The sequence below is a fragment of the Momordica charantia genome (assembly GCF_013281855.1).
Source record: "Momordica charantia cultivar OHB3-1 chromosome 8 unlocalized genomic scaffold, Mcharantia_2.0 BLBB01000008.1, whole genome shotgun sequence".
In the NCBI taxonomy this organism is placed as follows: Eukaryota; Viridiplantae; Streptophyta; class Magnoliopsida; order Cucurbitales; family Cucurbitaceae; genus Momordica; species Momordica charantia.
Genome location: NW_028275166.1, coordinates 12,903,156 through 12,913,528, shown reverse-complemented (window position 1 = coordinate 12,913,528; position 10,373 = coordinate 12,903,156). Strand labels below are relative to the sequence as shown.

Sequence of the window (10,373 nt, the reverse complement as noted above, 5' to 3'; positions counted from 1 at the left end):
TTATGTTCGAAAGAGAGAGGGAAGAGACCGACCTACCAAGGGTTCGAGCTGCCTTCAGGTCGAACTCCAAGAATTCAAGAAACGTAAGGTATGATCTGAAGGATTGGGGGCATTTATAGCTCGTCGGAAGAATTTCCCCACCGTACACGTGTAATCAACGAGCGGCTAGGATCCTCTCTGAAGACCCGAAGCGTCGGAATATTCAAAGCAAGTCGAATGAACTTCTCTGCCAGGTCGAGATCGGACCAGACAGAGAGGGGGCCAATGTTTGGGGAAGGGAATACCCTGGACACGTGGAGGACCCCTATTGGTGCTCCAAGATGGCTCATGAGTCATCTCCAGCTCGGATGGCCGAGATGGCCGCCACCAACGCCGACAAATGCTAAGTATGAGGGCCGAGGTGAACCTGGCCCAGGTCCGACCTACCGGGGAGCTTGGTAGGGGCCGATGTGAGCGGCTGTCTACGGCGTGATTATCGGGCGTAAACGTCGGTCCCGGGATTACCGGGTGTAACCGACGGTCCCGAGATTACCGAACGTAACCGTCGCGAGATTAGCGGGACTACCACCCATAAGTAGAGGACTTCACTCCACGATCAGGTACGATGATTTCTGGCTTCGAACTAAACTTGGAATCCGACCTATACTGACTTGATCGTCGGAGTGCTCACCTTTTTGTGCAGGTCCGCCCAAGTGTTCAGGTCGGTCCGGAGGCCGAGTTCGAGCTACAATCAGGAACACACTGTTGTGCACATCTTTGCATAAACAGAGAGATATTTACATTACGTTTGATTGAAATAGCAGATGAATGTAATGGATATGTTGAATAGAAAGTACAAATTGTACCAGTTTTCCAAATTTAAAATTCAAGTTTATAAAGCATAGAAATTGATATACTATTCTAAGGGTTTGTTTGGAACGATCTTATAACGAGTGATTTTAGCAAAAGAGATGTAACGATAATTGATTTTGTGAAAGTGATTTTTATATAGTTATTTTAATATTTAGTTGCACATTTTTTTTCAATTGATTTTTATATAATTAAAAGTTATTTTAAATAATTAATGTTTGAAATTTAAAGAGAGAATGGGAACTAAAAATTTTGAGAGATATTACAAAAATTTTAGAGAAAAAAATGAGAGATAATAAACAAAATTAAGGGTAAATAAAATTAGAGAATGATTAAAAAAAATTAGAAATGAAAAAAGAAAATTTTCTCAAATTTGAAGGTGAAGGTGAAATAGAAAGACGAATTTGAAATTTAAAACAATAACTATTTTAAAAATTAATTTTTTTTTTATGTTTTACAAAAATCTTCGAAAGGACGACGGAAGTGATTGATAGAAAATCAAAGTGATTTTAGAAAAATCACTTAAGAATAATTGATTTTCCAAAGTCACCACTCAAATGATACCTTAAAAATCATGATTTTATGTTTTCATAAAATCAACTTTTTAATTTGCCAAACATAATCAATGAAAATGAAAGTGATTTTGTCATGCCAAAATCACTCTCAAACATACCCTGATTTTGACATTAAAAGTGATTCGAGTCATGCTAAAATCACTAGGTGCCTTAACCATTTGACCTATGCTCGGTTTGGCAGTCTTCATCAACTAGTTAAGGCATTAATCCAAAAAAATTTGATTGTTCAATCTCTCATCCCCATTCTAAAAAATGTTTGTCATGCCAAAATCACTCTCAAACATACCCTGATTTTGACATTAAAAGTGATTCGAGTCATGCTAAAATCACTAGGTGCCTTAACCATTTGACCTATGCTCGGTTTGGCAGTCTTCCTCAACTAGTTAAGGCATTAATCCAAAAAAATTTGATTGTTCAATCTCTCATCCCCATTCTAAAAAATGTGATGAAATTAAAAATTTAAGGTAAAATTTGACTTACTTTACCAAGCTTTCAGGAAAATTTTGAATTTTCCCAAAGAATATATAGAACTTTATAAACTAAAACAAATAAATTTATTTTAATATATCTTGATATTCTTAAAAAAAAGGACAAATTTGAAATTTAAAACAATAAATATTTTAAAAACTAATTTCTTTTTTTTTCTTAAACAAAAATTCACTTGAAAATCACCTCGCAAGTGATTGACTTAGAATCAAAGTGGTTTTAGATTTTTCCAAAATCAATTTTTTAATTTGTAAAATATGATCAATAGAAAAGGGAATGATATTAACAAGGTCAAGAAGTGATTTTGACATGACAAAATTACTCCAAAAAAAAATAGAAGTCAATCGGTAGTCATATACCCTTTTTCTATTAATTGGTATGTGTCATAAGTATGATCATTCTATTTATTTATTTATTCCACAAGGGATCATTTAATTTACAATCTGTATGCATATAGCTCAAAATTAAAAACTGGAATTTACTAAGGGTTAGAAATAGCACGTTTGGCCAGATCAAAGAACGAGAAATATGAACAAAATTCAGCCTACGAAACACCTTCTCCAAAGTCACAACATCCTCAACTTCATTCAATGCTGTCGAGGAAGACTCCTCAATTAATGGAGGAATTTTGTCTTTTATGACACCAATATCCAAGATTGGAAAGGAAATGATTTCCTCCACAGTTTCCTTATTTTCTACCATGATAGGTAAGGAAGAAGCGGAATTTCTTCCCTTGAAATTGGAGATTGAAGCTAGTCCAATACCCCTAAAATCCTACGCAAAATCCACTACTTGTGGAAAAACTGCGACTACCACATCCGAAGACAGAACTACTACGACGGCTGATTCTAGCAAGTTTTCTTGCCTCCGATATATCTTTTCTTCCATTCTAATTTGTGTTGTCCTATTTATCCGATTATGATCCTGACCATTGATGTCATTCTGATAATGAAGCCACGGTTCGGGACGGTCGAAAACATCCTCACAATCTTTTATAATATGACCCACCTAGCCATATGACCCACCTAGCCATAATGGTAGTAGAAATTTTATAATCAGTCATAGTGCAGTGGTATCCAACAACCCCTCATTGGACATCGAGGTTAACTTTAGTTCTCTGCCATAGAGTTTTGTGGATATCAATTGAAAACACGGACTGTCAAACTGCCGCTACAAGAGATTCTATCTTGGAGGAAGTGTCAATTCTTTCCTCGTCTTCGAGAGAAGCAAGAAATGAGAAGGTATTTCTGGCCTTTAAAGTGAATATTGGGAGAGAAGAGAAGCTTACCTACTGGGAAAAGATCAAGACGTTTTCCAGTTCCAACAATAATGGCAATGTAGTAAGTTCATCTTTTCCGTTATATTTTTAATCTCCAATAACGAGTTTACTAATTTTAAGAGCTATATAAACTGAAGTTTCTAAAACTCGGTCTACTATTTGTACAAACACAAACCACGCCTCTCATCCTCAAGCTACACAAACTCATTCTTTTTAAACTCGGCTTTCAAGTGCTCCGAAGAAAAGCCTAGAGTGACTTAGATTCTTCCTTGAGGGGAAAAAGAAAGTAAGAGCATTAGGGTGTCATGCATAAAGTTGTCATTAGAGAGATTAAAGAATTAAAATTAAAGGGAAATAATAAAGAAAGGGTTAATTGAATTGAGACACATGATCAGAATTATTCAGAAGAGCACATAAACAAATTATAATTGTAAATGGGAAAAAGGAAAAAAGAAAAAATCCACAAGACAGACGTGACTCCCACTACCTAACAGCTGCCTATTTAATCATCTTTTTCTTCTTCTTCTTCTTCTTCTTCTTCTTATTCTAATTGATAACACATTGTGAGGCTTATATCACCTCTCTTTAATTAAAACTTCCTTTCACTTCTCACCTGTCTTTCCAACTACTTAGAAAAACAAAGGGAAAAAAAAATGAAACAACTTTCTCTCTCCTGAAACCACACCTTTGACTTCTCTCTGTGTCTAGGAGTTGCCGCCGGCAGTTTCTTTGTTCAACCCCAATTGGGTTTTCATTTTCAAATCTCTCTCTCTTGTGGGCGGCAAACTCGAAGGTTTTGTAAAGAATTATTGCTCCCTATTGAAGTTGGTCAAAGCTAAGAGAAAAAGGGAAGAAATTATATTATGATTATTGGTTGCCAGAAAGTTTTGGAATTAGGCTATGGAGATCATCAATATTATTATTTCACATGAACAACTTCAACAACACAATATATTTTCTTCTTCTTCTTCTTCAAAGTAATGGAATCAGAGAGGCACAACTCCAAATCCAGTAGGCTCCGCAAGTACTGGTTCACTGCAACAAGACACAAGACACCTCACCCATGTTGTCCCAACAATGAAATTTCAGGTTCCATTTTTTTTATTCAGTTATTTTCCATTTTTATTTACTGGGGTTGGTTAGTTTTTAATCTCTTTTTGTTGCAGATGGAGATGATTACGAAAGTGGAAACTTTCTGGAGAATGTCCTCTCTCGGTCTGTCGATATGGGTCCATGCAAATTAGCCAATGAATTAAGGTTCCAAAAGAACAAATCTTTTAGTTAGTTAATTAAGTAATTCCTCTGCCTCTTTTTCTGAATCAATTTTCATTTAATTGAATCAGAATCTTCGTGGGTACTTGGAATGTCGCCGGAAGATCGCCGATTGGAAGCTTGGCCGTCGATTTGGACGATTGGCTAAATCTCAAAGATGCTGCTGATTTATACGTCCTTGGGTATGTTATGCTCTTCAGATCCCAAAAAAGAAAAGACTTTCTTTTGTTTTGGCAATTTGGGTCTGAATTTTGGTGTGTTTGGAGGGCAGATTTCAAGAGATTGTACCGTTGAAAACAAGGACGGTGGTGGGAGCAGAAGATACAAGCAAAGCAACAAACTGGAATTTACTGATCGGAAAAATTCTGAACGACAAGTACGGATGCCCGTGGCTGACGCCGATGACGAACACGGCCACCGGCGGCGACGGTTACAAGGTGATCGGCGGCAGCAGATATGTGCTGCTGGCAAGCAAGAAAATGGTGGGAGTGTTCATCAGTGTTTGGATAAGGAGAGAATTGGTGAGAAAATATTACATTTCGAATGTGAAAGTTTGTTCGGTGGCGTGTGGAATAATGGGATATTTGGGGAACAAAGGGTCGGTTTCGGTGAGTATGTGGATTGAAGGGACGAGTTTTTGCTTCGTCGCCGCCCACTTGGCTTCCGGCGAGAAGAAGGGGGACGAGCGGCGGCGGAACCGCCAGGTGTCGGAGATATTCCGGCGGACTTTCTTCCCCAGAACGGCTAAAGACGATGCCCATCCACATCCACCACTCACCATCTTAGGACATGAGTAAGTTGAGTTTTTAATTTCTTTTGTCGTTGCTATTAAATGAGAAAGTGGCCAAAGTTACAGTGATTGTACACAGTCCTTGTACGTCAAAACCCATCTCAATTTTGAAGTAAAACAGATTAGGGATGTAAAATTACCAACCTAACTCGGTTAAATTATTTCTTACTCACTCCAAAATGAACAATACTTAGTTTACTAGTCAGTAAGCAAACCTACCCATTTTCTCTTAATTTTTTACTCTACCATGAATCCTCATCCAATAAACTAATATACTACTTCCAACTTTAGTTCATTTAGTTCCAACAAATTTTATCAAGTTTAGTTTAGTGTCGTGCGTTGAAATTGTGATAGGTCACCTTTAAAAGTTCGCGGAAACAAATGTTTTGAAAGTAGAAAAACTAAAATGAACCAAAGTTGAATATACAGGGATAATTACAAGACCAAAATAGTATTTCTAACCTTTCAAAAGTAGTTGAGATATATGGTATGGTTGGCTTGTATAGGGGCATGCATAGTGTGGAAAATTGACGTAAATTTGAAATGTGAAACAGTCAAATATATTGGTTTGGGGATTTGAACTATAGGCTGTATTTAGAGGACAATTTTGCGAGGCAGCTGATAAAGAAGCGAGACTGGGAAGCACTGCAGGGGTTTGATCAGCTAAGGAAAGAACAGGAAGAAGGTGGAGTATTTCAGGGCTGGAGAGAAGGGAACATAGAGTTCGCCCCAACTTACAAGTATTCTTCCTCTAATTGCAATCGCTATTCGGGTGGTCCTCTAAGAACAACAGGAGAGAAGCAAAGAACTCCAGCATGGTACTACTACTTAATTACTCTATCTCTCTTGAACCTTGATGAATTTAATACAATTCTATGTAACTCTTCTTGGCAGGTGTGATAGAATTCTGTGGTATGGAAAAGGAGTGAAGCAACTCTCCTATTTCAGAAGTGAGAGCAAGTTTTCTGATCACAGGCCAGTCTCTGCCCAATTCTTAGCACAGATCGAGCTCCTTAAATCTACTAATCCTAGAGTTATTGCACTCACTAAATTTCTTCCCTCCATACCGCCTCCCAAACAGAAGGTAAGTAAGTTCTCATTAGCAAACATTTCAATGCCTAGAACCGGAAGAAACAGAAATCTAGAAATAGAATCACTATCAAAACACACCAACCTTAATCGAGTCAAACTGATGCAGGTGAAGGGGGAAACTAATGAAGCAGCAAAATCTACCTTGGCAGCATTGATGGTGAAGGATAGGGAAGAATCATATAGAACAAACATATAGAACCATTACAGAGGTCAAAGAACGGCTGGGAAGCTTGGCTTTTAAGTTTTATGGCTGCAGGCTGGGTTTGTAGAGAGATGAAGTGACATGAACTATCCTGGTGTCTTTCTAGTTCACTTCAATTTCTAAAATTTTTTTCTACACTGTTCTTGGTTTTCATTGAACTTGTGAATATAAATGTAGGGAAAATAGACAAGAACAAAAAGTAGCTATGCAGAATATTGACATACTGAGAAATTAGCACTGTGTGAGTATCTAATATGTGTTTCCTCTGAAGGAAAAAACTTCCAAAACGTAGTTTGCCTGCTGATATTATTTAGCATGCTACTGCAAAATTTGCAACTACAATATGCACATACGGCATTTGAGTACCATATCTCAGATGCAACTGTCCACAACTCTGTTTGCTTCTTAGAAAAAAATTCAATTGCCCTCATCATTTACCTGAAGAGTATTGTCCAAGGCCTCCATATTGTCTTTCTTACATCGAGGGCAAAAACAACTTTTCCGCAATTCCTCGCTGAGATGTGCAAATGTCTCTTCAATTCCAGAAGACAGCTTATTGACGGTCAAAGATACACATTCAATTGACTCACCTTGATTAATAAATAAATACATTCAGAGTTCAATAACACAGTATATATTATCTCATCAATTGACTTCGACTCCAGAAACATTGCTTTTGATGATTTTGGAAAGCAAACTTAATCATATAAACCATTACATAAACAGCAAATCTTTTGTAATCTTGCTATCATTTCCCTTTCTGAAAATTTTTGGACACCAGATAGAGCATTAGCAAGCAGGAAGATTCCAGATTAAGTATTTCCAAAATCAATATTACTAAAGTAAACTTAGCACTAAGAATGTTGGTAGGTCACTTTTCAACTTATTAAAATAATCAGTTAAGTCAAAAGTGCAATATTTTATTTGAAAAGGATATCTAGTCATATCTTTCAAATCTTTTCTTCCTTTGTCCATCAACCCCATCGCAGCCAACTTTTTTCGTAGATTATACAACGATTCCCGAGCCTGCAAACTCAATCATTCCACATTATCATTTAAGAATATAGTTTCACTGAAAAAGAGGGACAAGATGAACTTAAATAAATGCAGGATATATGAGAACCTGTTGGAAGTTTCATTTCACCTATTGAAATAAAGATAGGGATCCTCCTAGATATTGATTAGCGACTTTGGTTTTCCTTTTATTGATTTTGATTGATTGCCATTTGTTAACAACAAAATTTACAGCTCAATACACAGGCAAGGAAAGAGAGTTTTTCAACAATGTTGACTATCATTTCAACAACAGCAAGTAGGAAGGCTTCTCGCTAATATTTTGAAGAACAAAATTTCACCTGATTTTGCGTATCCTGTCTTGATTGGTAATCTCTTTCTTCACTGCTTAGTTGAGTTATTACTTTGACAAGCATTTCCTCGGTAGATGGGGGGGAAGATTCTTCTGCAAGGAGTCCAAGCGATTCAATTTTGCACAAAAGAAGCCTATTATTTTACATACATGCGAGGAAGAATGCAATTTGAAGCAAAGAAAGAATATGAAAAAATTTGAAGCTCACATGTCATGTTTAGCGATTGGAACTGGAATGCAACACATGCAAAGAAGTTAAAATGATCATAATGCTGGCCAACTTACTTACCTGTATCATTTCCATCAGACTCTTTACCATCATTGCTGGCCAATTTATCTTGATATTCCCTGTATTTCATTAAGAGAAGGACAAATGAAGGTACCACTCCAAAATTAGTAACTGGGCACCCAACACATATTTAAGTTAATATGTAATCTTTACAGACGAGTTCATAAGTGAGTAAGAGAAGGAAAAAAAATGTGTCAATTGCTCAAAGCAATTTGTCATGCTATGGCTTCATTATATATATGCATTCATTCACAGTGCAAGTAGCTTTCATTAATATAGAATACGGACCTGATTTTTTTATTAAGATCTGACATGTGATTGAGAAACTCGTCTCTGCATAGCCAATAAGATCTCGTCACATTCACGGTAATCTAAGCCATTGAATAATACAGTTCACTAAATCCAAAATTTTCATACTATTCTAATAGAATGTAAATTGCAAAAGCGAGAGATGATTTTCAACCTTGTGGTTCCTTCATCCCACTTTCATGGTCCAACGGAAGTATTCCATATCCCGGAATGTTTGTTTAAGAGAATAAAGAGAATGTGAGAATAGAATTGTAAGACAGACGCAAATTTAATAAATTAAGAACTCTAATATCAAATCAGCACCTTAAGACCTGCTAACTCAGATCCAACAGATGCAATTTCACGTTGTAGCACAGAAATCCTTGCCTGGCATCGATAAACCAAATTTAAGAATCAAAAAGACCCCCAAATAGTGGTAATGCAATTGTAACAACTAACAACAAATGTAAGAAAAATATATAAACCTCTAGAGTTTGAATTGAAGTTTCATTCAGAGACAATTCGACTTCACAGCCTTTAATCTCCTGCTCTATGGTTTCTTTGGTACGCTTGACATTTTCGAGATCCGCATTGGCCGCTTCGAGCTCAGATCGTAGTTCTTCAATTTTCTTCTTCAAAACAACTCTTTGATCTACATTTATCAAATGAAAAATAAGATTCGTTCAGAAAACTAAGGCATTAAAAACGTTGCAGCCTTAGATTCATCAAATTTCATATGATATAAACGCCCTGACGCCCCAAAGTTCATATCAATATAAATTCTGCTACAATCGCCAATATTCAAGCGGACGATTACTTTTCCATAACTAGTCTGATCGAATACAGTAATAATTGCTAGCGTTTTAATTATTACATCTTCTATGGATTGAACGTTGTTCTTGCATAGAAATACCTCTCTATGAACATAAATTCTGCTACAATCGACAATTTTCAATCAGACCATTGTCTCTCCTTAACAAGTCTGATCGAATACAGTAATCATTCCTAGCATTTTGATTATAACTTTTTCTAGGGATTTTAGCATTTTTCTTGCATACAAATACTTCCTTATTATCAACATATATTCGGCAACAATCGCCAATAACCATTCAGACGATTACTTTTCCGAAACAAGTCTGATCGATTACTGTAACAAGTACAACAACCATCTCGATTCTAACATTTTCTAAGGATTCAACATTATTCTTGCATAGAACTACCTGTTTATGAACATAAATTCTGCTACAAACGACAAAATTCAATCAGACGATTACATTTCCGAAACGAGATTGATCGATTACAGTAAAATAAGTACAACACAATCTGGAATACAACATTTTCTAGGGATTTGGATTTAACATTGTTCTTGCATAGAAATACCTCCTTGCGATTTTTCGGCCATGTATTGATTAAGTAGGGTGTGAAAAAGCTTTTGCTTGTCCTTTGCCGCCATGAAGATTGAGCCCTTGACTTGCTCGCTACTCTTTTCCATTGTATAGCTACAGAACTTGAGAATATCGATACTAAAGAAACTAACAAACACAGAGAAAATGGAGAAACTAAATGGATCTTATATAAAGGGAGTGGAGAAAGCTGTATTGACCTGAAAACCAGTGTTCAGTTACAACGAAACAAAATCAATAACTAACCAACTAAAGAATAACAAATTTTATCTTCTAACTTCAAATTTGTTTGGAAAATTTGGATTTGTGACCCATTCTATAATTCGGATTTTTGACCCTCTTATAAAACAGTTTAATTTGTAACCATTTTTCGATGTGTGTTTGTAAAATTATCAAAATATCCCTGCTTTTTAAATAAAATTCTCCACCACCTCTTACATTAAACATCAATTAACAATTGAGAACCAACCATCGAATCTAAA

General features: G+C 36.2%; 2 protein-coding genes across 3 annotated transcripts; one reads left to right on the top strand and one right to left on the bottom strand.

The window, feature by feature from the left end:
- The first annotated feature begins 3,730 nt into the window (after positions 1 to 3,730).
- LOC111024328 (type I inositol polyphosphate 5-phosphatase 8) lies at positions 3,731 to 6,768 on the top strand. Of its 2 annotated transcripts, none has more exons than XM_022301980.2 (7): positions 3,731 to 4,278; positions 4,356 to 4,446; positions 4,533 to 4,643; positions 4,733 to 5,254; positions 5,839 to 6,069; positions 6,146 to 6,335; positions 6,450 to 6,768. In XM_022301980.2, exons 1-7 carry the CDS (start codon positions 4,170 to 4,172, stop codon positions 6,537 to 6,539), a joined length of 1,344 nt encoding a protein of 447 aa, XP_022157672.1. In that variant the 5' UTR covers positions 3,731 to 4,169; the 3' UTR covers positions 6,540 to 6,768. The 2 variants fall into 2 exon arrangements, with proteins under 2 accessions (XP_022157672.1, XP_022157671.1); XM_022301979.2 differs by having other exon boundaries at positions 3,732 to 4,278; positions 5,806 to 6,069.
- A 56-nt stretch (positions 6,769 to 6,824) lies between these two features.
- Positions 6,825 to 10,139, bottom strand: LOC111024330 (spindle assembly checkpoint component). The gene is made up of 10 exons (XM_088128219.1): positions 10,092 to 10,139; positions 9,869 to 9,987; positions 8,974 to 9,140; positions 8,813 to 8,875; positions 8,664 to 8,683; positions 8,489 to 8,533; positions 8,201 to 8,259; positions 7,901 to 8,004; positions 7,483 to 7,571; positions 6,825 to 7,098 (listed from the first exon to the last, which is right to left on the bottom strand). Exons 2-10 carry the CDS (start codon positions 9,978 to 9,980, stop codon positions 6,963 to 6,965), a joined length of 795 nt encoding a protein of 264 aa, XP_087984345.1. The 5' UTR covers positions 9,981 to 9,987; positions 10,092 to 10,139; the 3' UTR covers positions 6,825 to 6,962.
- Positions 10,140 to 10,373: the final 234 nt, after the last annotated feature.

What these genes read in the sequence shown, in the direction of transcription:
- LOC111024328 (XM_022301979.2), top strand. Translation starts at nt 4,170, where the DNA reads ATGGAATCAGAGAGGCACAACTCCAAATCCAGTAGGCTCCGCAAGTAC. An exon ending in AAATTAGCCAATGAATTAAG is followed by an intron (nt 4,447 to 4,532) that starts GTTCCAAAAGAA and finishes TAATTGAATCAG; the next exon opens with AATCTTCGTGGGTACTTGGA. An exon ending in TACCGCCTCCCAAACAGAAG is followed by an intron (nt 6,336 to 6,449) that starts GTAAGTAAGTTC and finishes AAACTGATGCAG; the next exon opens with GTGAAGGGGGAAACTAATGA.
- LOC111024330 (XM_088128219.1), bottom strand. Translation starts at nt 9,980, where the DNA reads ATGGAAAAGAGTAGCGAGCAAGTCAAGGGCTCAATCTTCATGGCGGCA. An exon ending in CTGAGTTAGCAGGTCTTAAG is followed by an intron (nt 8,684 to 8,812) that starts GTGCTGATTTGA and finishes GGACCATGAAAG; the next exon opens with TGGGATGAAGGAACCACAAG. An exon ending in TGGGATGAAGGAACCACAAG is followed by an intron (nt 8,534 to 8,663) that starts GTTGAAAATCAT and finishes TTGGCTATGCAG; the next exon opens with AGACGAGTTTCTCAATCACA.